Source organism: Carcharhinus amblyrhynchos, chromosome 14, assembly GCF_965287045.1.
Source record: "Carcharhinus amblyrhynchos chromosome 14, sCarAmb.v2.hapA, whole genome shotgun sequence".
Taxonomy (NCBI): domain Eukaryota; kingdom Metazoa; phylum Chordata; class Chondrichthyes; order Carcharhiniformes; family Carcharhinidae; genus Carcharhinus; species Carcharhinus amblyrhynchos.
The window spans coordinates 35,488,504-35,516,380 of record NC_137337.1 but is presented as its reverse complement, the minus strand read 5'-3'; the positions used below and the strand labels follow the sequence as shown (position 1 = coordinate 35,516,380).

General features: G+C 42.5%; 1 protein-coding gene across 3 annotated transcripts in view; it reads left to right on the top strand.

Annotated features, from left to right (window-relative positions):
* The first annotated feature begins 909 nt into the window (after positions 1-909).
* nin (ninein (GSK3B interacting protein)) overlaps positions 910-27,877 on the top strand; it is a 144,832-nt gene continuing 117,864 nt past the window's right edge. For 2 of the 3 annotated variants that reach the window (XM_080202662.1, XM_080202663.1), the window contains exons 1-2: positions 910-1,497; positions 19,520-19,726. In XM_080202662.1, the coding sequence (XP_080058788.1) occupies positions 19,544-19,726 (183 nt within the window). In that variant the 5' untranslated portion in view covers positions 910-1,497; positions 19,520-19,543. The remainder of the gene's footprint in view (positions 1,498-19,519; positions 19,727-27,877) is intronic. The other variant, XM_080202661.1, reaches the window with a different exon arrangement.

The window sequence follows — 27,877 nt, the reverse complement described above, 5'->3', positions numbered from 1 at the left end:
AGGTGCTTTGAGCAGTCATCTCAAACCATTCACTGTGCATGTGGTTTGTCTACGCTCACTACTGATAGGGAGGAAGTTCCAAGATTTTGGCCCAATGATAGTGAAAGGTGGTAATATATTCCAAAGCCAGGATGGTGTGTGACAAAGGGGACCTTGAAAATGGTGGTATTTGCTTTGTGCATGTTGCCTTTGTCCTGCTAGGTGTTAGAGGTCATGGATTTGGGTGGTGCTGTTGAAAGTGCCTTAGAGAGTTTCTGTAATGCATTTGTAGATAGACATAGACACCCACAATGCAGAAGGAGGCCATTCAGCCCATCGAATCTGCACCGACTACAATCCCACCCAGGCCCTATCCCCATAATCGCTCGCTTTCAACCTCACATTAAGGGGCAATTTAGCATGGCCAATCCAGCTAACCTGCACATCTATGGACTATGGGAGAAAACCAGAGCACCCGGAGAAACCCATGCAGACACAGGGAATATGTGCAAACTCCCCACAGACAATGACCTAAGCTGGGAATCAAACCTAGGTCCCTGGGCGCTGTGAGGCAGCAGGGCTAACCACTGTGCCACCCCTGGATGGATGAATTTTAATGTTTTGATTTAATTTGATTTATTATTGTCATATGTACTATATACACTGAAAAATATTGTTTCTTGCGCACAAAGCATACTGTACATAAAGAAGGAAAGAGGGTGCAAAATGTAGTTTTACGGTCATTGTTAGGGTGTAGCGAAAGGTCAACTGGTTGATAAGATGCTTAACAAACGAGCTGACTAATTGTCCTCGATGAAGTTGATCTTCTTGCGTGTTACTGGAGCGCCACTAATCCAAGCAGTGTAGGGTATTCCATCACATTCATCACCTTTACCTGGTGGAAAGCATAGGGGAATCAGGGGGCAAGTTACTTGCCACAATTCCCAGCGTCCGGTTCATTCAATGAATGAATGCAGCTAAACTTGGATTTCTTTTTTAATTTTTGGAGGTGGTCACAGCCTGACACGAATCTTACTTCCACTGCTCAGTCACAGTCTTTTTGATTATATTCCCCGCAGTAAACAAAAGAGGGCTGGGCAGTCGCTCTGAGCTTGTTCCTCGCCGTTCGGTGACAGTCTGCAGAAGAGGGTTGGAATGGGGAGAAGGTGAAATGTTCAATAAAGCGAAAGCACTCGGCTGAAAGAGTCCATCTGGGAGAGCGTCACATGGTTCAGTGCTCAGCTCTGACCCCTTACGTTTTAATGCGCAGAGGATGTAGCATTGAGGCAGGCGCCTCCTCTGTGACAGGAGCTGTTTGAAAAGCGGCACTCCAGCAGCCGCGAGTGGCAGATCGCGGGAGGCACAGGCAGGGAGGCAGGCAGCGGGAGTGAGAGCAGGTTCTCCTCTCCTTCGGCCGCTCCCGGGGCGGGGGGATGAGCTCCCGCAGCATCGACATTCTCTGAGCTGCGGGGCGGCATCGCGGAGGCCGGGCAGCGGACTCAGATCCAGCAGCAGTCGGTAAGCCTTGTCTCAACTGTCTGAATGAGATTCCAAGCTTGTGGGACACACGATTGCCCCCTTAGAAGCAGCAAACTGCAGGAAGTGGGTGGGGGGGGTTGACCCTCAAGGACATTGTCACCTACAAAACATTTTGCTGCCTTAAAGTTGCTGGCATGTTTTTTGGATAAATTTTCTTTTTATTGAACATTGTATTTACTTTTAGAAGAATCCCAGCCGTTTATGTGTGTGTGTGTGTGTGGATTAATTGTTTAGGGCTTTGGTAAATTTCTTGATGAATTAGAAAGCTGGCTGGAATTGGGAGCTGAGTTTTGGGATGAGCCACTTTCCTGACTCTTCCATTGAGCTCCCCGAGCCGTTGAGATTCCCCCCTCCCCTTTCAGAATGAATCATCACATATGTGTGTGTGTGGCTGCTCCAAGGTTTGATGTTTACCAGTGTCTTTGTGTGGCCAGCCTTCACATCTTGAATCAGGCACATACGGTCAGACAACATCCATACAGGTCACGAACAAGGAGCGACTGGATCTGTGACCAATTTCAAATTCCACATTGTATACAGTAACGGCCAAGAGATTTGAACTAGTTCCTAATTTGTAATAGTTTATCACTTCGTCCTTGGCTGACGGGATTTACAAGTATTCGCCGGGCACACTGTTGCTTCGATCGTTATCCTGATGCTGGTCATGCTAAGATTATTTGCAGACTCTTCCAATAATGCTCTGACCAAGCGTGCCAATATTAATTTAACCTTGCTCGTCTCTGTTTTACAAAATGAATTAATTTCTATTCTGTCCTGGTGATAAACGTTAAGTAACATGTCGCCCACTTCATTTTAAAAAAAAATGTGGCTTACAGTCAAAGTCGGATTAAGAATTCTTGGCAGCCTGGACAGCAAGAATATTCAGGGCCCCTCTGCACCCAAACAGTGAAAGCCACACCTGCCAAATCCACTAAAATCCAGTGTAACAAAATACATGAAGAAACAGGCTTGGCCAGTGCAAAACATTTCTCATTGACCCTCCCATATTCTATCCTTTGTAAACCTCATTTGGGCGTCCTTACTTGGACCAAATGCCATTCTCTTATCACTCTATGCTTGCTGACTACATTGGTTTCTAGTAAAATAAGGCCTTAATTTTTAAATTCTCATCCTTGTTTTCAAGTCTCTTTATGGCTTCATCCCCCTCTATCTGTATTGCCTCCTCCAGCCCTGGCAACCTGCAGGGTGTCCACTCTTCCAATTCTGGGGTCTCTAGAACATCCCTGATTCTGAGCACTGCATCATTGCTGGCCATGCCTTTGGCTGCCCAGCTCCAAAACTGTGGAATTATCTCTGTAAACCTACTATCTCCCTTGCTTTTCCCCTTCAAAACCTATTAATTTAACCAAGCTGTTGGTTAACCTGTGGTTAATCTGTCCCAGTAGCATTTTGGCCAGAATTTTCCAGCCCTTCTCATCTGTATGATCTTCCAAGCTGCTAAAGTTGAACACCAACACCACCCCCCACCCCAGTAGCTTCCCAGCAACAGGGCCGGCAAGCCATACAAATTGCTGTTGACTTTGGTGGGATTGGAAGCTTCCATCAATGGTCAAGAGCTCGCTGCTATGTTTAGATGAAACTGATCTGGTGGCTGAATGTCTTTGTGGCAAGTTTTACTGGAACTGAAATTTTAGTTATGCTCCTTTTACTTGGAGTTAACAGGTATGTGTGTTGTTAATCCACCCCATAGCTCTATCAAAATGATGCTATTGCTGTTCTAAATGGCTCAATATTAAAATGCTGCAGGATCTTCTTTCAGTGATGAGAAACATTTTGATGGCTGCAGTCGTGACGTGAGCTTCAAGTCATTGGAGATTGTAATTGGAATAAAAATGATTCATTTAGTCTTTGGAACTCACCCTAAACAATAGTATAGAAATTGCAGAAGGAAGTCATTTCTCCCATTGCACTAGTGCTTTCCTGTATTGAAGATATTAAATAAACACAACTTATTATTTTATATTATCTACTTCAGTGACATTTTGCAACAATGCGCTCTATGGAACGGGGGCAGAGAGAAAAGCTGTTTTTCTTCTCATTGCCTCTTGTGCTAGAATGTATTCCTCATTGCTCCCATTATGGCAACCAATGGAAATAATCTCTCTTACCTCCTCAAAGCCATTCAGAATTTTGAAACTCATTTGGAGTCACTCTTTTCTGCAAAAGTTCCAGTATTGTGGATAATATTTATTCCTTAATATCACTAAAAATGAATCATTAATCTTTGTAGGTACGTTGTTTACAAATGTGTTGCCGCATTGCACTAATGTTGCAACAGCAACTTCCTTTCAAAAGTACTTCATTTGCTGTGAAGTGCTTTGGAGCATTGCAACATCATCAAAGATGATACATAAAAATATTACAGATATATATATATTATTCTTTGCTTCTTCACTTTTTGTGAAAGATTTATAGCTGGGAACATTTAGTTTCCAGTCTTGCCATGGACAAAGCCAACAACAATATGCATTTGTGTATCCATTCTAATTAATTCCTCTATTATTTAGAATGCTTTGCAAGTTTGCACATAAACCAGTAATTCTGGCTCAAAAGTACTTCACAGTGACATTTCCCTTCCATTTCTTTGGTCAAAATTTCCCTTTTGCTTATATCCATCCCCAAGCTTAATATTTTGGCCTACACTGTTTTTTTAGTATATTTATTCTTAGCCCTCCTGATCATGCTGTTAAGGTTTGTCTTCTTAGTTAAAAAGATTTCCTCACTGCTCTGTGTACTCTCTCTCTCTCTCTCTCTCTCTGAGGACATTGTTACTTGTTTGCTAGTTCCTAATTATTCATTTTACATGGGAACATAATGCAATTGATGGGGAGCAGTAGTACATAGTTGCATCTGTTACACAGTATATTATGTGCTGTTCAATTGTTCAAAATAGCCAAAGTAAAATTTCAAAGATGTAAATGGAAATCATTGGTTATTTACAAACTAACCACAGTACTCCCTGTTGCATCACTTCCCTCTCTGAGAAGGCAAATAATAGTTGAGTCATGCCTTTCTTCATGGCTGCATCACCGTTACTTCATATCAACCATCAAGAGCTGCCTTTATACAGGGCCAAATGTCACCCACTAAATATTTCCTTTCCTGAGACCTCTTGCTTCTTTGCCGTTTGATGCTGTACTTGATTAAGTGCCTTGTCTTGGAAATCTTAAAAGGAGAATACTTTCATATGGTGGAGGAAGGCACTGGAACTTAGTAAAGATGAACATTAAGATGTCACTGGGAGGCTATCTCTAATTTATATTTACTCAAATGTTTCTACTTTAAAGAACATAAGAAATAGGAGCAGGAGTAGGTCATCTAGCCCTTCGAGCCTGCCCCATCATTCAACAAGATCATGGCTGATCTGAAGTGGATCAGTTCCACTTTCCCGCTTTCTCCCCATAACCCTTAATTCCCCTGTCTATCAGAAACCTATCTACCCGTGACTTAAATATATTTAACGAGGTAGCCTCCACCACTTCAACGGGCAGAGAATTCCAGAGATTCACCACCCTTTGAGTGAAGAAGTTCCTCCTCAACTCTGATCTAAACTGCCCCCCTTATCTTGAGGCTGCGTCCTCTAGTCCTGCTATCCTTTCTAAGCGGGAAGAATCTCTCTACCTCTTCATCCATCCCCTTCATTATCTTATACGTCTCTATAAGATCACCCCTCATCCTTCTAAACTCCAACGAGTACAGACCCAGTCTGTTTAGTCTCTCTTCATAGGCCAACCCCCTCATCTCCGGTGTCAGCCTAGTGAACCTCCTCTGCACTCCCTCCAAGGCCAATATATCCTTCCGCAAGTTCGGCGACCAAAACTGCACACAGTACTCCAGTTGCAGCATGGGACTTGAGGTTTAAAGCATAGCTCTTAATCAATTTTCTTAATGCTGCTCAAAAGATTGACCCATTTCTGCATTGATTTATTTTCTGAAATATTAATGACTGATTCTCTAATTCCTTAGTGAATCTGCTGTCTTCATCTGATCTGGCCTACATGTGAGTCCAGACCCACAGCAGTGTAGTTGGCTCTTAATTGTCCTCTGCAATGGTGTGGCAAGCAACTCCAAACTCAATGGCCTGGCAAATCACTCAGTTTAAGGGTAATTAGAAACAGACAACAAATACTGCTCTTTCCAGTGACAGCCCTATCCCATGAAAGAAAAAATGTCCATGTTGGAAAAACTCGGCTCCCCCTTGCTGCTAATTGAGGTGTTCAAGTGAGCAGTTAATACCAGGTGGGAAGTCTCTCTCGGGTAGCTTGTAGGTTTCCGATGGGGTGGAGTTATAAGGGGCAGCCCCACTTTCAAAGGCACTCTGTCTGATCGAGAGACCTGCCATTTTGAAGGGGTGGGGAGACTGCTGAGAGACTGCCCTTCTGCCCTTGCTGCCTGGCCCCATCTCTGCAGCCCCCATCCTGCGATCACTCATCTGTGCTGACATTCTACAGTGTGGGTGAGTCTGGTAGTGACAGCAGCCACCACCTTTCCAGTGGCATTGCCAATAATGAAGAACTGCCAACCTCTTGTGGCAGCTGTCAGTGGGTGCGATCTCTGTGTATGGGGTCCTTGATCCCAGGCATGGCCTGCCACTGCCCAGTTAAGTTGGGCATCCTATAAAGATGATGTGGGTGTTCTTGCCAGCTGTCCAGCCAGAGGATAAGACACCCATTGCCTACCTTGAATACTGCACTCAATGTCTCGGCTTGCACAAGTGGTCTAGTGGTTGTCGACATGCAATGAACTTCGGTGTATTACCACTTTAGGGGTGGAGGGCTAGAAAAAAATGAAACTAGCTTTTATACTTGCAGATGTTTAGGTGGATTCTGGGAGGATGGAATCATTAATTTGTTCCCAATGGTACACAGATAATCCAATTTGCCTATACTGGTTGTAGGATCATAGACCCATTGAAAAGTGGAGAAGGCTCAAACAATCATTTATTTGAGAGACTGTCCCTCCCTGCTCTTGCTGCCTAGTGCCCATCTCTGCAGCTCCCATCCTGCTATCACTCATCTGTGCTGGCATCCTAGGGTGTGTGTTTCTCAATCAGACAGACTGCCTTTGAAAGAGGGGCTGCCCCTTACAACCTGCACCGCACCAAAAACATAAATCAGTTAACATTTGCTTTCAGCCATTTCAATGCAGTAATTAATTGCTTTCTACTTGAATCTGGACCATGCAAGCCGTATGCATCACAATTAACTAAAAGACCTGACCAAAGCTAACCCGAAATTGGGTTTTGGACCTCGTTCCAATAGTTTGAATGAGCTGCTGATGCATGTTGCACTTTCTCTGGTGGCTCTCACATTCCAGTTCATAAATTTCAGACTGCTTGCCACGCAGTAGCTCTAGGGTAAGAGGAGGGAGGTAGAGGGAGAGATAGGTGTGCTGTAGATTCAGGACAAGAGCTCCTGCTCATGTCAATTTTAATTTCTCAGAAACTTAACTGTTTAGCCCCTTGCCAGGCCACACCCATGCTGGGAAAACCTACGCCTGCCTTCTGCTTTACCCAGGATGGCCCAAACTCTCAGAGGTGTCCTACAACAAGCAACATAAGGTACCTGTTTAGCATATACAAGACAGCAGACATTGAAAGCCTATCCAAGGTCAGTAATACATTGAACGTTTTTCATGTATCCTTAGGTGCACGCCCCAGACCTGCAAAACCTGTTGGACTTCAACCTGGTGTTGTGAGGCTTCCTACTGTGCCCACCCCAGTCCAACGTTGGCATCCCCACATCATGCTAAATTGATCACTTTTTTCTCTTCTGATTTACAAAAACAACCAGTTGACCAATTTCAACCCTGTAGCCTCTTGTCACCAAATAATGTCAGGTAGTCGGCTGTTTGAAAAATCCGGGAAACATAACAACTTTGAATTGTTGCCCAGTGAAATTACAATTTCAAAGAGTCATTTGACAGTCCAAAGTGTTATAAAGAAAGGATCTGTGCATCACTGAGCATGTTTCTGTAATGATGGTTAAAGGCAACCGGGACCTAAAATATTCTAATGCTTCCATTTAAAAAAAATATACCCCTTGCGTTTAATTACAAATAAGAAGTGATCTTCGTTTAAGTTTTACGGAAAAAAGGCCTGGGAGCAATCCTAGCTTTCTAGCCATTTTAGCCAGAAACAGCATGTCATCACTTGACAACAAAAGGTTGCTAACAACCTCTCCTGTGTAGTTACTGCCTGCTGTTTGGTAGGTGAAAACATCAATGATGAAACTCCACTTCCCTGTGGAGACAGAATAATAAAAATAAATTGATTGATAAATTAACTAGAAGCTAGTTAACGATGTGTATTACATATTAAACACAAATTATGCGAAGCCCAGAGTTTTTTTTTGCAACAAATTAAACCAAACTGCCACAGTCTCTTGTTTAAACCCATCTGTTGGTAACCTGCCTGGATCAGGGGGCCATTTTCATTTTGATTGTGGAGCTGCAGGTGGAGTGAACCAGCGCAATAAATCAAAGCTTCATTGTTTGGCATAATAATGGATGTCACGATAATCACATTTTTTTTAAAGCTGTGACTGCCCAAGCAAAACAGACTTTTAAAACGGCCTCAGTTAGTCATTGCTAATGGCATCAAGTAGCTGCTTTCAGAGTTTTAACCTGTTAATAATTTTTCCTGTCTCTTTCGTCATGTTCAAAATGTACAAAATCTGATTTGCACACCCTCACTCTAAATAACCCAGTTTATACATGTTGTTGGGGAAGATTTACGTGTCTTTTCATATCTCCATCATCATCACCATTACTATATTAGAAATGACTAAAACTAGGTGTGGCTCAGTGGATAGCATTCACTTCCATTGAGGAATTCAGAGGCTGTAGGTTCAAGTCTGGCTATAGAGACCTGATCGAAAAGTTCTGAGTTGACACTGATACAGTATTGCAAGCAAGCTGCACTATCAAAGGTCCTGCTTTTCAGATGCAACCTTGCATCTTTTCAGACGCAAGACTCCGAGGGGGCGGCACTGTGGCACAGTGGTTAGCACTGCTGCGTCACAGTGACAGGGACCCAGGTTCAACTCCGGCCTCAGGTGACTGTTTGTGTGGAGTTTGTACTCTCCCCCTGTTTCTGCATGGATTTCCTCTGGGTGCTCCAGTTTCCTCCCACAGTCCAAAGATGTGCAAGTTAGGTGGATTGGCCATGTTAAACTGCCCCTTGGTGTCAGGGGGACTAGCAGGGTAAATATGTGGAGTTATGGGGATAGGGCCTGGGTGGGATTGTTATTGGTGCAAACTCGATGGACCGAATTGCTTTTATCTGCATTGTAAGAATTCTATAATTCGGTGATTCCATCTGCTTTCCAAGATAGAGGCAAAAGATCTCAAGGTACTGTTTTGAAGAAAAGTAGGGGAGTTAACCCTGATTTCCTCATCAATATTTATCTCTTACCCAGCAACACAAAAATGGATTATCTGGTCATTGTTACATTGCTGTTTGTGAGAGCTTATTATTTGCAAATTGGCTACTACGTTTCTTGCTCTGAAACAGTGACTAAACTTCAAAGTGCTTCTTTGGCTTTGCTTTCAGATAGCCCTTTTATTCTTTCATGGGACAAAGTATCGCTGGCAACGCCAGTATTTATTATTCCCCCGAAATTGCCCTTGGGAAGGTAGTGGTGAGCCACCTTCTTGGACCAGTTCAGTTCTCAGTTTGTAAAAGGTGCTGTAAAATATCAAATCTTTCTTTTAAATGTGACAGTTTTGTGTTGAAACCTTTGATCTGTAAGGATGACCTGGGATTATTGTATGTTCAGGCATCAACTGGAAATATATGTCCATGCAGTTTGTTTTAGAAATAAAAATGAATTAATTCTCAAGTAATTGAATTTAGATTAATTTGCAAAATATGCACTTTGTGTCATTGCTGTAATGTTAGCCTCTGGTTTTTGAATAGATAGAATAAGAAAAAAGTAAAACGTGCTACTTTTGTTTTCTGAATAAATTGGAACTGGTGCAAAAAGGTTGACTGCAAAATTGGACAGAATCTGAAAGTGGGCACAGATGTTGCAGTGCATAATTTGCCTGTGCGGTTGCTTCCACTGCAGTTAATTTGCCCGATAACTGTAAGCAACCAATGTTAAACCTGGATGCATTATCACACTGACCTTACAGAAGTGGCAAGGTCATTGGATCCATCCACAAATTCCATGTTCTATTAACTGTTCACTAGCTTTACATACTCAATGCACCTGCCCTACCAAGGATTAGGCTGCCAGGATACCAGGCGTTGACCATCAAATTACGCTCTGTATTGTAGCACAGCAGCGGGATGTTGGGAGTGGAATGCCTTTCAGTTGGATTAAATCTCAGGGTTAGCATGCAGCACCCACAAAACAACATCTGCATTGTCAATATAACCATGCATCATGGGGAAGCCTGTAATCCTGACAAAGCCACGTACTTGCCCAGATGCATTAAAGTTCATGGCCATGGTTACTTTGTGGATGTGCCGGTGTTGGACTGGGGTAAACACAATAAAAAGTCTGACAACACCAGGTTGGACTTAAACCTGGTGTTGTCAGACTTTTTACCATGGTTACTTTCACAGGCAGTGCCATTCCCACCCTGCTCTGAGACGATAAAGATGGAAGATTTCAGTGATAACCTCATTAGTGGAACAAAGATACCTGAAGGTTCTTTAATCAGGAAGGAAAATTGCCCCTGAGCACCCTGGATGGATATCCCACCTCTCCTTCTCCCTCTTCTAGCAGCTGTTCCTGCTCTGTGTCACCTTTGCTCATTCTCTCTGCCATGCTCTAATCCACACACAATATGAACTATTGCACACATTTCAGGATTAAATGGTTTGTGCAGCTCACTGGGATTCAGGACCAAGTCCCACACCATTTGCCATAACACTCCCTGTAAACTTTAACAACTTTAAGCAACTCTGAAAAGCACTAAACGCTTCTACAATGGCCACTAGAAACCAGCTAACAACTAACATGTAAGTAGTTGATGGTCCCTTTAAATAGTGCCACTGAAGAACATTTCAGCCATGGAAAGCTGATTTTAAGGTGTTATCTTAATTTTCAGGTGTCAGCATATTTTAAAGAAATTATTGTCGCCAACAAATGCATAGTGAGTGTTTTAAAATACTAGTGGTCATTTTATCTACAGTATAGTTTAAACTAACTCTCTGTGGCAAAGGAATGCAAAGATTTGTTTTCATAACTCGCTTGTTAATTGATCAGTTTTCAATCTGTGAAGACAGTAAATCAACCATCTTTACTGTGTAATTTTATATATGCTTATAGACTATTTATAAATGTATCTTGTGATCACTGCTATTGATAGTGGTGGATCCTGACAAAGGAACTTTTTGTGAACAAATTGCTTTTCACATTTAATAATAGTTTAATGATTAGGTCCATTCATAGACGCAGAATGATAAAGCACAGAGGCTATTTGGTTCATTGTGCTTGTACCAGCTCTGTGGAAGAGCTATCCAATTAATCCCACTCCCCTGCACTTTCCCGATGGCTCTGCATTTATTAATGTTCATTCAAGCCAAGTGATTCTGCCATTTATGTCTGTTCTTATGGTGGTTAATTCAGTTTTCAGTCTTCCATTAATTCATTATGGTTACTGGTCAAAAACACAAAACCATCCATAGTTTAGTGCTAAATTTTGCATCTTACTTTGAGACCAAAGGATGTCCATTTTGAAAAACTTGACCGTTTCACTGGCAGTGTAGTGGGTGTTCCACTGAGGCTAATAGCTTCATGTTAAGAGAAGTGTTTGAAAGGTGAGCTTATAGAAGTAAATAAGGTCACCTCTCAAACACTTCTCAGCAGAACCAGAATATCCCAGCACAAACAAGGACTGAAGACTTTGGCTAAAAGCTTAATACAAAGAATGACCATAAAATGAATGTGATTCTTATACAGGGCACTGGCTGCAAATATAATGAAATCATTTAAGAAACCATCGTATGCACATTGGGGGATTTTAGAGTCTTCAGGGCAAGTTATTAGTCTAGACTAAAGAGAGCTTTACATTTACGGCCAACAGATGCTTTGGGACCTTTGTTGCTGATAATTTGTTGGGAAAAAGATAATATTTAAATAAAAATAGATACACAAAAACATATAGCTTATAAAATGGAAATTCTAAGCAAATACTTTTGAGCCTTGTATCTCCTTTCCACCTAAGCCTCTTTTAAGCAATTATACTTTTGCTAAGGCGATTAATAGACTAATAAATAACAATTAAAAATTATTGTCTGTCTCATTTCTCTGAAATGTAATGCTTTCAGAGATTCTCATGTGTAATTTGTCAGTGGGTTATCACATGCCCCAGTCGCCTGGATTCAGCGCTATCATTAGAATACTTTTCATGAAAGTCTAATAGAGGATGACATGCTCCATTTCATATTAATCTCTATGAATAATTTGTACATGCTGGGGGAGATGTACAAATTCCTAGCAGGAGGTAAGTCTGATATGCCTTAACTTGTTATATGGTTCTAAAATTTGTACTTTACCCAAGGAAAACATAATCAATTAGTTATCATTCTAATTGATTAAACCCCTAGGAGGAAATCTTCAACTTGACTTTTCTACAGTAGAAACTTTAGAATCATTGTTCTGTTTCAGAATAATGATACTTGAATTTTGTGTAGCCTTTGAAACTGTGTATGTTTGAGTTTGTGATCACAGGAAGGGAAATCAGATTGATTTTCCCCCTTTCTAAACTAGGTGGGTTAGATTATGTCCAACCAAGGACAGAATTGCTCCAGTTTGAAGGAGAATTCTTGACATATTTCTAGAATGTTTGTCAGGGAGGCGATGGTCTAGTGGTATTATCGCTAGGCTATTAATCCAGACACTCAGCTAATGTCTGGGGACCAGTTCAAATCCCACCATGGCAGATGGTGGAATTTGAATTCAATTTAAAAAAACTGGAATTAGAAATTCCATTTAATTATTGTCGATAGTTAGAAAAACCTATCTGGTTCTCTAATGTCCTTTAGGGAAGGAAATCTGTCGTCCTTACCTTGTCTGGCCTACGTGTGACTCCAGAGCCACAGCAACGTGGTTGACTCTCAACTGCTGTCAGTAACTAGGGATGGGCAATAAATGCTGGCCAGCCAGTGACGCTGATGTCCCGCAGGTGAATAAAAAAATAATATGACTGTTCTATTTCATTTACTAACCATATGATTGGAGAAGAGGGTGAGTCAATTAGCTCAATTGGCAACAGTGTAGTGCCAAATAATGGCAACAGCGTACGTTCACTTCCCATTCCAGCTAAGTAGTTTTTGGGCCTTACCTCCTCACCTTGCTGCATCGTAATGTCAAGGCATGAATCATGATACAACCTTTGGACAATGAGATGCTGCATAGAAAGACCACAAAAATAAAGGAATATCTTTGATTTCCTGATCATTGCTAATTTAAACAGAGTTTTGATTCTAGCTTTGTGTCCCATTAGGAATACTGCTACCCCAGGCCATCTCATTTCACTTGGGATCCTTCACAGTTTTGTCTTATTTGGGATTAGGTTCCAGATTGTTTGAAACCACTATCACTCAACACCCAATATACAGCTAATCTTAGGTGATTCTCTCCTTGTCTGTGTGCGTTAACCCAATTATAGCATCATTACTGTTACCCCAGTAGTTTATGAACTTGTTCTCATAAGCATCAAAATTGATTCAATGGAAACTATAAGGTAATCCAGGAACTACTGGAGGGGAAACATAACCTCTTCAGGGACTAAATGACAAGTCACCACTATCGAAGCACAATACATCCAATACGACCAATACGTCCACAGGACTGTCCAATGCAGTGATGCAACACTTGGCTGAATCAGAAACAGACGAGCTTCAGTCATCTGCAGACCCACAAAGGCTGGAAGAGATTCAGCCATGCTCTGAAATCTGTCTACAGCCCACAGTGTCTATTAGTTCATCACTAATCCTCATTGCCAATGAGTTAACACTACTCACAGAAAAAGCCTAAATTCTAGAAAGATGTGTCAAACACTTTAGCTACATCCCCAATCGTCCTTCTCCATCAAGGAAGAAATAATCAACACACTGCTACAGATTGCCAACAACTGTTGTGTTAATGACCCTCCTATGCTGTTAGAAACGACAAGTATCAATCAAATTCATGTCAAGTGGCAATGCTTTGGAGTTGATGCTATCCTAGCTGAAATGACTAAAGGTCAATGTCTGGTCAACAAGCTCACTGAACCCTTTTTAGTCTATGTGGGAGCAAGGAATCCTTCTACAAGAATATGAAGATGCCTCCAATTGTCCATCTGTCCAAGTGGAAAGGAACTCACCAATCTTGTGGCAATTATAGAGGAATCTCGTTCCTTTCCATTGCCAATAAAATCTTTGCCAGAATCTTTTTGAATTGCTTAATGCAACATATCAACCAAGATCTGCTGCCAGAATGTCAGTCTGTTTTCTGAAACGGTTGAGGAACCACAAATATTGTGTTTGCAGTTAGACAGCTCCAGGAGAAACGCGAAGAACAGAACATGGACTTCTATATCCTGCTTGGTGATCTGACCAAGGTCTTTGACACAATTAGCCATAAGAGCCTTGAAAGATAATTTGGAAAGCGTTCAAAAGGGAATTAGACTGTTAACTGAAAAGGAAGAATGTGCAGGGTTACGGGTAGAATGCCACTGGATGATTTACTCATTTGGACAGCTGATGCAGACACAGTGGGCCAAATGGCTTCCTCCTGCGCTGAAATGATTCTGTGATTTTGAAATGGAAAATTTGTCTGCTCTGAGAAATTTATCATGATGGGTTGATAGATCTATAACAATGTGCTTGTGTGTGTGTGTCCTGGACGATGATGAGTCTTCTGACCCATTCCTCGTCACTAATGGAGTTAAGCACGTTGCATGCTAGTGCCAGCCCTCTTCAGCATGGTTTTCTCTGCCATGCTTTATGATGCTTTCCATGATGGTGACCCTGGCATTAAGATCAGGGAGCTGTTCAATCTCAGCCTATTTCAGGCAAAGACCATAGTCTGCCAGAACATGCTTCATGGATTTACTGTGTACCTATGACTCTGCGCTAGCTGTTGGTGCAGAGCTAGACATGTATTGCAGCATGGAATTGTTCTCCAATGCATGCAGTTACTTTGGCCTTCTGAAAAGCAGGAAGAAAACTGTACAGCCTGCTCCAGGAAAGCCCTGTTTCAAGCCCAAGATTTCAGTACATGAACAGAATCTGTCAGCAGTAGACACATTCACTTGTCTCTCAAGCTGTCTATACTGACAATTAGTCACATGCAAAAATTGCCAAAGCAATTGTAGCCTTTGGCTACTTTGAACATCAATCTGGGAATGAAGAGGAGTAAGTCTGCCTACTTCAAGTCCTGGAGGGCCCAGGATTGCTGCACCTGGCGCAGCCAATTGAAAAGTAGCTCCATCTCCTTTGAAAGCAAGCGCATATCAGAGGCAGACGAAAAATGCAAGGAGAGGAAATCCTGAGCCAGAAACTCGTCCAACATTCAGTTGACTGTGGTACCCTTTCCCTATTTGCATTTGAAATTCCTGGTGCAGATCGACCTTCACAGTAGTTACCTACATACCTACTGGAACCCTACCAAACACCACAACCAAGGAATATGGTCATCTTTGCCTTGAAGGATGAACAAGAACTGCCACCCCAGCTGAAGGGGACCAAAATGTGGATCAAAACTGTAATTTCTCTGTTCTGTAGTGGAGCTATCCCAGGATAAATTCGTAGAGCATGTTCAAGTTCTCACTTTTAGTTTACACATAGGGACGAATTTTACCACCCTGCTTGCCACGGGAATTGGAGCAGGCAACTGGTGGACCATGGAAAGGTCCGATGACCTCGGGCAGGATTTCCTGGTTTCGGGAGCGAGCGAGGCCAGAAAATTCCACTCATACTTTTTATCTTTTAATAGTAAATTAAGAATTTCTATTTTAATTTCATGTTCAGGCTATGGATATCTCTGGCAAGACTGAATTTACTGCCCATCCCTGGTCGCCTTGAGATGTTGGTGATGGGGCTGGTTCTTGCAATGTTGTAGCAGTCTGAGAAAACCAAGTAGCTTACTAGGCCAATCCGGAGCACAGTGGTTCCAGTGATCATAACTCCATTAGTTTCAACTTGATCATGGATAAAGATAGATCTGGTCCTCGGGTTGAGGTTCTGATCTGAAAAAAGGCCAAATTTGAAGAAATGAGATATTAAATGGGTTATTTGCATCCGTATTTACTAAGGAAACTGACATGGAGTCTACGGAAATAAGGCAAACAAGCAGGGAGGTGATCAATGATTTGGATGATAATGTGGTAAATTGGATCAGCAAATTTACTGATGATACAAAGATTGGAGGTGTAATAGACAATGAGGGAGGTTTTCAAAACTTGCAGAGGGATTTAGACCAGCTAGAAAAATGGGCTGAAAAATGGCAGAAGGAGTTTAATGCAAAAAAGTGTGAGGTATTGCACTTTGGAAGGACAAACCAAGGTAGAACATACATGGTAAATGGTAGCACGCTGAAGAGTGTACTAGACAGAGGGATTTGGGAAAACAGATACATGATTCCCTAAAAGTGGCATCACAGGTAGATAGGGTCATAAAGAGTGCTTTTGAAACATTGGCCTTTATAAATCAAAGTATTGAGTATAAGAGTTGGAATGTTATGGTGAGGTTGTATAAGACATTGGTGAGGCCGAATTTAGAGTATTGTGTGCAGTTTTGGTCACCTAATTATAGGAAGGATATTAATAAGGTTGAAAGAGTGCAGAGAAGGTTTACAAGGATGTTGCTGGGACTTGAGAAACTGAGTTACAGAGAAAGGTTGAATAGGTTAGAACTTTATTCCCTGGACCGTAGAAGAATGAGGGGAGATTTGATAAAGGTGTATAAAATTATGATGGATATAGATACAGTGAATGCAAGCAGGTTTTTTCCACTGAGGCTAGGGGAGAAAAAAACTAGAGGACATGGGTTAAGGGTGAAGGAGGAAAAGTTTAAAGGGAATATAGAGGGGGGCTGCTTCACACAGAGAGTGGTGGGAATGTGGAATGAGCTGCCAGATGAAGTGGTGAATGTGGGCTCACTTTTAATATTTAAAAAAAATTTGGACAGGTACATGGATGAGAGGAATATGGTCCAGGTGCAGGTCAGTGGGACTAGGCAGAAAAGTGGTTTGGCACAGCCAAGAATGGCCAAAGGGCCTGTTTTTGTGCTGTAATGTTCTATGGTTCTGTGGTAATTAAGAATTAAACATGTTGGTGTGGAATAATAAATGACTGCCATTTTTGACAGTTTGATTTTTTTTCCCTCTATTTGAATATGTGGCAAATGATTTCCTAAAAGCTCTTTTTAATGCTCTTTACAGTGCATGTTTGTAAGCATCTGGTAATGTTCTGTTTAATTGGCTGATTAGATTTCACACGTCTGTGCTTGGGAATTAGTAACGGGGTGATATTGTGCATGAAAGCTTGTTATCCTTGTCTGTTGAAAGCAAAGGAGCTTACTTTAAGTCACGTAGCCTCCTGAAGTAATAGTCAAAGAGTATTCAGACCCTTTTGTGTTGTCTCCAGCTCCATATTATGTTGCAGCTGGTGTCATTTGGAAACCTCAACAAACCTTAGTGACATTAATAAATGCAGTCATTACTGTTAAGTGTGTTCTCCTATCATCACAGCAAGTGGGGAGTGAGTTTGCATCCAGCTGATGCCAACAAGCTTTTTGTATTGCGATTAGCGACACTGTTACCTGCCACTGAGCAAGTATCATGCTGAGTGAGAATTCAAAGTAGAAGTGTTTCCAGAAAAGCCATGCCTTTTATGCAGCAGCAGTACAAAAAGCCTACCGATGAAAAGTCACTTTTAAGAAATTGCAAGTTTAGTAACTGCAGAATTATATACATCTTTCATATACTTCATAGACATGTATGTAATTCTGCAGTTATTAAACTTGCAATTTCTTAATAGTGACTTTCTATCCGTAGACTTTTTGTTTGAAATGTAAAATTCTGTAAATTTTAGTTGAAAGCGCCTGGCACATCCCATTGGAGCTTGCTCACCGGGTTGTTGCAGTGCTTCTTTTTATTATGTTCCATGGTCCTGAGCCACTTGGACAGCAGACCTTTAAGTATGTCAGTAGTAAGTTTACAGAGTCACAGCTAATGATTCCCCCCCACCCAGTTTTTGTGTTGAGGGATTGTGATATCTCACCGAGATGGGCTGCTTTAGAAGCTGTGTTTTGTTTAGATTCTGATTTTGAGGAGGGTTGATGTGTGAACCGGGACAGGAGGATGACCGTTCCAAGTTTTTATTTCCCATTCTTCAGTTTGTCTAAGCCTAATTTTTACCTATCTGCTTTATTTAAAATATATATTTATTTTGTCAAAGTTTTGACTTCACTTGTTACATCCTAGACGCACTGTAAGATCATTATCACTACTATTTGTTGTCAGCTGGCTGATACAAAGATCTGAAATATTGATTTTATCAGGGATGCAGTGGAATTGTAATGTTGTACTGATTTGTCTTTTGGGACATGTACAGAGTGCAACAGTCCTTCAACCTTGCTACTGCTGAATGCAAATCATATGACTTCTTACATTACTACTGAGAGCACAGAAATGGGCCATTCGGCCCACAGGTACATGTTAATGTTTACGCTCCAGATGAACTTCCTCCCAGCTTAATTCACCTTGCCCCACCAACATATCATTTATTTCCTTTCTCCCTCATGTTTTTATCAAGATTCACCTTCATCTACACTATTTGCCTTGCAGTAACACGTTTTGCATTCTAACCCCTCTCTGGCTGAATAAATTTCTCTTCAATTGGATTTATTAATGACTATCGTATGTGGCCCTTAATTCTGACATCCCCAAAATGAAAATATCTTCTCTATGACTATAATAAACATATCACACCATTTCTCATTTTTCTCTGTTCTAGAGAAAGGTGCTCCAGCCTGTTCAATCTTTCATAAAATCATAGAATCCCCCAGTGCAGAAGGATTCCATCCGGCCCATCGAGTCTGCACCAACTCTCTGACGGAGCATCTTACCCAGACCCTATCCCTGTAACCGCATATGTTTACCCCACTTATTCCCCTAACCTATCCATCTTGGAACACTAAAGGACAACTAAGCATGGCCAATCAACCTGCACTTCCAGCACATCTTTGTACTTCCAATAGCTATAACTCCTCAGTTCTCGTATCATCCTGGTAAATGATTTTGCATCTTCTCCAATGCCTTTATAATCTGGAGACTAGAACCCTTCACACAAGTGAGGAATAATCAAGGTTCTACATAAGGCTTACCATAAGTGTTCTGCTTTTCAGTTCTATCCTTCTTGAAATGAATCCTTTGCTTTGTTTGCCTTTCTTAGGACCTTGTTAAGCTACATTACTACTTATAGCAACTTGTGTTTTTGTACCCCCGACCCCTCTTCTCCTCTATCCCATTTAGACAGTTATTTTCCTGAGAGATTTTGGCCTCCTTAGTCTCACCTACCAAAATGTATAACCACTAGGAGAGGGAGCACGTAATCTATACTAAAGTTAATTTGTCATTTCTATGCCCATTCTGAAAATTTATTAATGTTTTCCTCTATTTTGTCCTCGTTCTCTTCTGTATTACCTGCACACTCTATTTGGTATTGACTGCAAATTTTGAAGCCATACTTCTTATTCCAAAGTCTAAATGATTGATGTAAGTGCCGAGCACCAGAGATCCCACACTTGATTTATGGAACACCACTTCTCACTTTTTGCCAGTCTGAGTAACTACTTTCAATCCCTATTTTCTTTTTTGTTTTATAACCAACTCACCATTCATTTTACTACTTGACCACTACTTATTCATTGAATCAACACAATGTCTTTTCAAAAGCCCTTTGTAAATCCTTTTCCAGGATTTTGTGACGAGGAGGTTAGGCAGAAAGTTGTTGAAGGCTTTATTTCATTTTTCAACAGGTTGTCATCGTGGTGTGCTATGGGATGGATGAAGCAGAGCAAGATAAGTATGAGGCACGGCTGAAAGAGGTGTTTGACAGCTTTGACACCATAGGCACTGGGTCACTGGGCCGAGAAGAATTGACGGATCTCTGTCATATGCTACAGTTACAAGAGGTGGCTCCGGTGTTGCTGCAGACCGTTCTTCAGGGAAACCTGTCTGGCAGGGTAAGAACATCTTTGTTTTCGGGAATCATTTTAAATAATTACCTTAATTGTGTTTATTAACGCATGATCTTAATTCGTTTGTACAAAGTCATCATTTACTTAATTACCATTTCTTATTTGATAAAAGATAAAGTCTCAGATGACCATAGGTGACCATCAAGTTAAATTACCTCAAGCAAGGGGCAAGGTTGAGAAGACAGGCCTTTATGAATAACCTCAGCTGGTACAGGAATTGACCCCATGCAGTTGGCATCTCTCTGCATCACAAACCAGCAGTCCAGCCAACTGAGCTAGCTAACTCCTCATCTTATTTGATAATAACCTATTTGAAATATTGTAAAGTGAAACTAACAATGGGTGTAATTTTAACCTCAAAAAATGGGTGGGTTGTGTTTGGATGGAATGTTAAAATTTCAAACCCAACCCTAATTCACCCACCTCCAATTTTAGCAGTAGCAGGATGGATGGAGACAGTTTGCTTCCAAAGATGGACTGACCTTTTAAACATTATAATGAAACTCTCTGCCTCACATTTAACCTGTTTTCCAGGTCTAAGCCTGGTCAGCCAGGTTTCTCGTGCCTCAGGAAACCCAATAAGTAAAGGGAGCACTGTTTCCTCTACAGCACTGCTTGTGGGCCAGGTGAAGGAGAAATGTTTATTCTCGGTGCACCAGGTGATGTAGTGCATTTAATACAGAGGAGAATTGTGACAGAATAAAGGAAGAAATCAATAAACTTCCAGAATGGGTGTACAATTGGTAAATTAATTTCACCATTAGAAAAGCACTGAGGCTCACTTTACTCAAAAATGGTTAGAATGTGGAACTCCTACCACAAAGTAGCTAAAATCTTTAGCAACAAAGCATTTAAGGGAAAACCAGAGTAATGCACAAGGAAGAAAGGAATAGAATGATGGTGAGATTAGATAAAGAAGGCAGCAAGGTTAACCCAACAGCTTACACAACCAGAGGCCCAAATCATCCTCTCCACCATAACCTCCCTCTGTCTGGCTGTATTTGTTCTCATGTTGAACTAACTTCCCTTTGACCCCTCTCACTTCCTCTCAGTAAAAGATGTTACTATAGAAACCCTGATAGGTCCTTGTAATGATGTTCGCTCATAGATTTCATCAGGAACACAAAGGGTGTTAATAAGGAGAAACTGTACAGGGGCCAGCAGCACATGCACTGGCTGCCCTGGAGAAGCACAGTAGCTGTCCCAGTCCTGGCATATCTACTACATGTCTTCTAGATGTCTTCGGCTTGAGTGAGGACTTCATCCCCTGGAATAATTACCCATTCTCAGTCCCGATTGGTTCCTCAAACCAGTCGAACGTCCTGCTGTATTGCCATTAAAGGGACAATCACCACATTTCTAGCAATGCCTGCCTTTTTGTGGGCTATTTGAACATAAGAACATAAGAAATAGGAGCAGGAGTAGGCCATCCAGCCCTTCGAGCCTGCCCCGCCATTCAATAAGATCATGGCTGATCTGTCGCTGCTCAGTTCCACTTTCCCGCCCTCTCCCCATAACCCTTAATCCCCTCTCCTATCAAAAACCCATCAACCCGCGTCTTAAAAATATTTAGCGAGGCAGCCTCCACCACTTCAACGGGCAGAGAATTCCAGAGATTCACCACCCTTTGAGTGAAGAAGTTCCTCCTCAACTCCGTTCTAAACCGCCCCCCTTTTATCTTGAGGCTGTGCCCCCTAATCCTATTGTCTTTTTTGAGCGGGAAGAGTCTTTCCACCTCTATCCTATCCATCCCATTCATCATCTTATACGTTTCAATGAGATCTCCTCTCATTCTTCTAAACTCTAACGAGTACAAGCCCAGTTTATTCAGCCTCTCCTCATAGCTCAACCCCCTCAACTCCGGTGTCAGCCTAGTAAACCTCCTCTGCACTCCCTCCAAGGCCAAAATATCTTTGCGCAGGTGCGGCGCCCAAAAATGCACACAGTACTCCAGTTGCGGCCTCACCAATGCCCTATACAGCTGCAGCAAGACCTCCCTACTTTTATATTCAATCCCGCTCGCTATGAAGGCCAGCATCCCATTCGCCTTCCTGACCACCTGTTGCACCTGCAAGCTGGGTTTTTGTGACTCATGCACAAGGACCCCGAGGTCCCTCTGCACCGTCGCCTGCTGCAGTTTTTCGCCTCGTAAGTAATAGTCCTTCCTACCATTCTTCCTACCAAAGTGGACCACCTCACACTTGCCAACATTAAATTCCATTTGCCATTTCCTGGCCCATTCGCCCAGCCTATCTAGATCCTTCTGCAGACTCTCCACACCCTCCGCACAATTTGCCGTTCCCCAATCTTGGTGTCATCAGCAAATTTCGACACTCTACACTCGGATCCCTCCTCCAGATCATCTATATAAATGGTAAAAAGCTGAGGCCCCAGCACCGACCCCTGGGGCACTCCACTAGTCACCATCCACCAATCCGAATAGCACCCGTTGACCCCCACTCTCTGCCTCCTATTTGACAACCAATCCTCTATCCACGCTAACACCCTACCCCTAACTCCATGTCCCTCGACCTTCTGCAATAACCTCTTGTGAGGCACTTTGTCAAACGCCTTCTGAATATCTAGAAAGACCACATCCACCGGCTCTCCTCTATCCACCGCCCTAGACACATCCTCATAGAACTCCAGTAAATTTGTCAGACACGACTTCCCTTTAATGAAACCGTGCTGCGTCTGCTCTATCAAGCAATTCCCTTCAAGATGCCTCGCAATTTCCTCCTTAATGACAGATTCTAACATTTTACCTACCACAGACATTAAACTAACCGGCCTATAATTCCCCGCCTTTTGCCTGGCACCCTTCTTAAACAACGGCGTAACATTAGCCGTTTTCCAATCATCCGGCACTTCCCCGGAATCCAGCGACGTTTGGAAAATAACCACCAAGGCATCCACTATCACCTCCGCCATTTCTTTCAGAACCCTCGGATGCATTCCATCCGGTCCTGGGGACTTGTCCACAATCAGCCCCCTCCAGTCTGTCGAGCACCGCCTTTCTAGTAACAGTGATGTCATTAAGACCCTCCAGTCCTACCACCTTTCCATCGCTAACACCCGGCAAATTATTCACGTCCTCCGTGAAGACAGAAACAAAAAAGTTATTCAATACCTTAGCCATATCCCCATCCCCTACCACTAGGTCCCCTTTCTCATCCTTTAAAGGACCAACATTCACCCTAGCCAGCCTCTTCCTTTTTATATATTTATAAAAACTCTTGCTACCCTTTTTTATATTAAGCGCTAGCCCAGCTTCATAGTTTCTCCTACCCTTCCTTATCAACTTCTTTGTCAATCTTTGTTGACATTTAAACCTCTCCCAATCCTCTTCTCGCCCACTACTCTTAGCTACTCTAAATTCCTCCGCTTTTAATTTAACACTTCCCTTCACCTCCTTCGTTATCCACGGCTTATTACCTCTCCTCCTACTATCCTTTTTGACCATCGGAATAAATTTCCGTTGAGCACCAAGAAAGATCTCCTTAAAGATCCTCCACTGCTCCTCAACAGACCCTCCCTCCAACGCGCTCTCCCAGTCCACATTCGCCAATTCTTCTCTCATCCTACCGTGCTCCCCTCCTATTCAAACAAAGGACGCGTGTCCGGGAACCCACTTTCTCCTCCTCCATCTGCACCAGAAACTCCACCATACAATGATCACTCTCCCCAAGAGGATCCTTCACCACAAGGTCCCTAATTCTACCCGCTTCATTACATAGCACCAGATCCAAGATAGCTCGCTCCCTCGTCGGCTCCAACACACACTGTTCGAGGAAACTATCCCGGCAGCATTCCAAGAACTCTTCCTCGAGCCCCCCACGTCCAACATGGGTCGACCAATCAATATGCAGATTGAAATCCCCCATAACTACGGCCGTCCCATTCCTGCACGCCGCACTTATTTGCGCGTTAACAGCCCGCCCCATCTCCAGATCATTATTCGGGGGCCTATAGACGACACCCACCAGCGTCTTCCTCCCTTTGCTGTTCCTAATCTCCACCCACAACGATTCCACCCTCTGCTCCTTGGCTCCAATATCATCCCTTGCTACCACCGTGATGCTATCCTTAATCAGCAGAGCTACACCCCCCCCTTTTCCCTCCTGCCTATCCTTCCTAAACACTTGATAGCCCTGTACATTCAGCTCCCAGTCCCTGTCACCCTGAAGCCACGTCTCTGTAATGGCCACCAGATCGTATCCATTTGTGTCGATCTGCGCCACCAGCTCATCCACTTTATTCCGAATGCTTCGTGCATTCAGATGAAGTGCTTTCATCCCAGCCTTCACCTGTACCCTATTTGCCGCAACGCCACCAACTATACTCACGCCCCCTACTCCCTCTATTATTGGGACATCCTCGGCCTCTTCCCTTACATGTACAATCTCCTTAACTTTAGGCCTCGTAAGGTCACCTACCCTCGCACCCTCCCCCCCCTAATTAGTTTAAAGCCCTGTCTACAGTCCTCTTTACTCGATTCGCCAGCACTCTGGTCCCAGCACGGTTCAGACCAACCCCATCCCACCCGAACAGGTCCCACCTACCCCAATACTGGTGCCAATGCCCCATAAATTCAAACCCATTCCTCCCACACCAATCCCTGAGCCACCCATTCACTTCCTTAATCCTGTCAACCCTACGCCCATCTGCACACGGTTCAGGCAGTAGCCCAGGGATTACCACCTTGTCGGTTCTACTTTTTAATTCCATTCCCAGCTTTTCATACTCCCTCCCCAGATCCTCAGTCTGCATTTTGCTTACGTCGCCGGCACCCACATGTACCACAACGACCGGATTCTCACCCTCCCACTCCAGGTTCCTCTGCAGCCCAGCTGTCTACACCAGGCCTCCTTTTAAACCTGGCGCTGATTTAAAGCTGATGGACCACAACTGCCTGCTAACCACTCCCTCAGAATTCTTAAAGCAGTAAATACAATAAATAAATGCTTTAAACAGTTCTACAAAGAACAAAGTGCTTTAAACTTATTTTAAACAGGTTTTTAACAGGTAAAATCTTAGCTCTCTCTCTGCTCCTTCACTCGTCTGCTCCAGCAAACAATGGAAGGCTTCACCGTGTGGTCAGTTGATATTTAAAGCTGATGGACCACAACTGCCTGCTAACCACTCCCTCAGAATTCTTAAAGCAGTAAATACAATAAATAAATGCTTTAAACAGTTCTACAAAGAACAAAGTGCTTTAAACTTATTTTAAACAGGTTTTTAACAGGTAAAATCTTAGCTCTCTCTCTGCTCCTTCACTCGTCTGCTCCAGCAAACAATGGAAGGCTTCACCGTGTGGTCAGTTGATATTTAAAGCTGATGGACCACAACTGCCTGCTAACCACTCCCTCAGAATTCTTAAAGCAGTAAATACAATAAATAAATGCTTTAAACAGTTCTACAAAGAACTGGAAAGTTATTTGTTATTTGGAATGTTATTGCCCGGTCCTACTTGGTTCCTCTCCCTCACCTCTTTTTTTCTCTTCTTGTATGTGTGTCTTTCCCTACTGCCACCCTAAACTGGAAAATTTCAAAAACTTTGTTATTAATTTCCATCCTTCCCTCACCTTCACATGACTCTGACTCTTCTAGTTCCTTCCTCAACTTTTCTCTATACATTTCTGTGAATATGTTGTTCACAAATATCAGCTATAAACCCGCTGACTCTTACAGCTACTTTGGTTATATTTCTTTCCACCTTACTCCCTGTAAGGATGCTAGTTCATTCTCCTAATTTCTCCATCACCATTCCACCTGTTCTGACAATGCCACCTTGTATACCAGTACTTTGGATATATCTCCTTTATTCTTTAGTTAAGGATTCCCTTCCTCTGTGGTTAATGGAGCCCTCAGTTGTGTCTATTCCAGTTCCTGCACTTCTGCTCTCACTCTTTCTCTCCTTTCCAGAAACCTTGTTCTCAAAGTTCATCCTTTGACATTTCAACCACCACAAATGTGATAACTCCACCATTTGCATCTTCCTCTCCTCTCTCCTTTCAGCGTTCCAAAGAAACTGTTCCTTGGTCCACTTCTCTGTTAATCTCAACATTCCTTCTCTTTCCGTGGTACCTTTCTATGCAAGTGCAACACCCACTCTTTCACCTCCTCACTACTCACTGACCAAATACTCCTTCCATGTGAAACCACAATGTACATGGATCTCTTTTGATTTAGTATACAATATTCACTGTAGCCACTGGGCTGCTCTACACGGGAGAGACAAAACACAGATTCCGCTTTATGGAACACCTTTCAGTCGGCAGGGATGACCCTAAGCTTCTGCACAATTGTCTTTTTAATTCTCAATCACACACTCATTCCGACCTCTCTGTCCTTAACCTCCTACACTGTTCCAACGTAACACAAGAGAAGTTCAAGGAAAAGCACCCCATCTTTCAGTTAGTCATTTACGACCTTCCAGATTGATCATTATGTTCAACATTTCAAATCACAGCCTTGGCTTCCATTTTTTATGGCAATTTCACTTACACGTCCTCTTAACCCTTTTGTTTCTTCGCTTGTCCATTATTACTCCCTTACCCCCTTTATCACTTAATCTGCCCTGTCTTCCAGCCTGTTACAAACCTTTCCTTTTGTTGTTTCCTCTCCATTACCCTTGCCTGGTTTTATAATTCCTTTAAACCTGTTCCATCTCTCACATTTTTCCAGCTCTGCCAAAATGTCATCAAACTGAAACATTGGCTGGAATTTTACAGCCCCGCCTGCTACAGGAATCATAGAAATCAGAGAATCCCTCTAGTGCAGAAGGAAGCCATTCGGCCCATTGAGTCTTCCCCCAACCATAATCCCACCCAGGCCCTATCTTCATAACCCCACCCATTTACCATGTTAGTCCCACTAAGTGGCTATTTACTATGGCTAATCAACCTAACCCACACAACTTTGGGCTATGGGAGGAAACCGGAGCACACGGAAGAAACCCATGCAGGCGTGGGGGGAACATGCAGACTCCACACAGTCACCCGAGGCTGGAATTGAACCTGGTCCCTGGTTCTGTGAGGCAGCAGTGTTAACCACTGTGCCACCCATGCGAAGGTCCATTAACCTCAGGCAGGATTTTACAGTTTCAGGACAAGTGAGGCCATAAAAACCTGCCCATTAACTTTGATACACTCTCCACAGATGCTGCCTGTCTTGCTGAATACTTCCAGTACTTTCAGTTTTTATTTCTGTTCTCCAGTCTCTGCAGTGGTTTTCTTCTGGTAATTGAGATGTTGGATTTGCAATGGCATTGATTTTATCAATATAAATGAGGTGTCAAATATATACATTAGCCCATTGTTAATCTGATCCTCTGTAATCCAATACAGAGAATATGATTGATTCATCCAGTTACAGGCAGCCTAAGGTCACTTAGTCAGTAATGTCATTTGAACTTGGACAGGATGTTTAGAAAAAGTTGTGTTCTACGCACATGCAGTTTAAGATGGTGTAGAACTAGTTGCATTTCATGATAAATAAAAACAATAATAGAGTGAGGCCTTGATCTGAATAGAGATCATATATATTGTCAAAGAAAATGATAATTTTACCAGAAATTATTAAAAGGAGGACCTTTGTGTTCCTCTTTCCAGCAATGTTCTTCTCTTAAACTGTCCTTGTATTCCTAATTTCTAATTCTGAACTCATTTCTGAGGATCGTTTACAAGCAAATTGTTTCCTTAATAGAGCTTGATGAACATTTTGTATTGCACAGAATCTGTAGTGTTGTGTACAAGGTACTTTGGCTGAATTGCAGTTTGTCGTGCTTTTTTGAGTTTACTACTTATTCTGCAGAAAGAAATGTGTGCTTTTCACTGGATGTTAGGTAGAATTTATTGCTGTTCAAAATATACAAGGAAGTGGGGGGGGGGGTGGTTAACTGCAAGAAGCTTTACTGGAATAGGTAGTGCAAGGAATACTCTCATGAGCTGATGTAAGCTCCATTACCTGTTTGCTGATTTGAGACAAGGCAGAATCCATTGTGTGGTTAATGAGTGCATCACTGGGAGGCGGAGAATCAGACCTGTAGCAACTTGACTGGGTAAAAATGTCATCAATGAGTGACAGATCTGCCAAAGAGAGAAAGAACTCTGCAGGTCTTCAAAATGTGGCTGC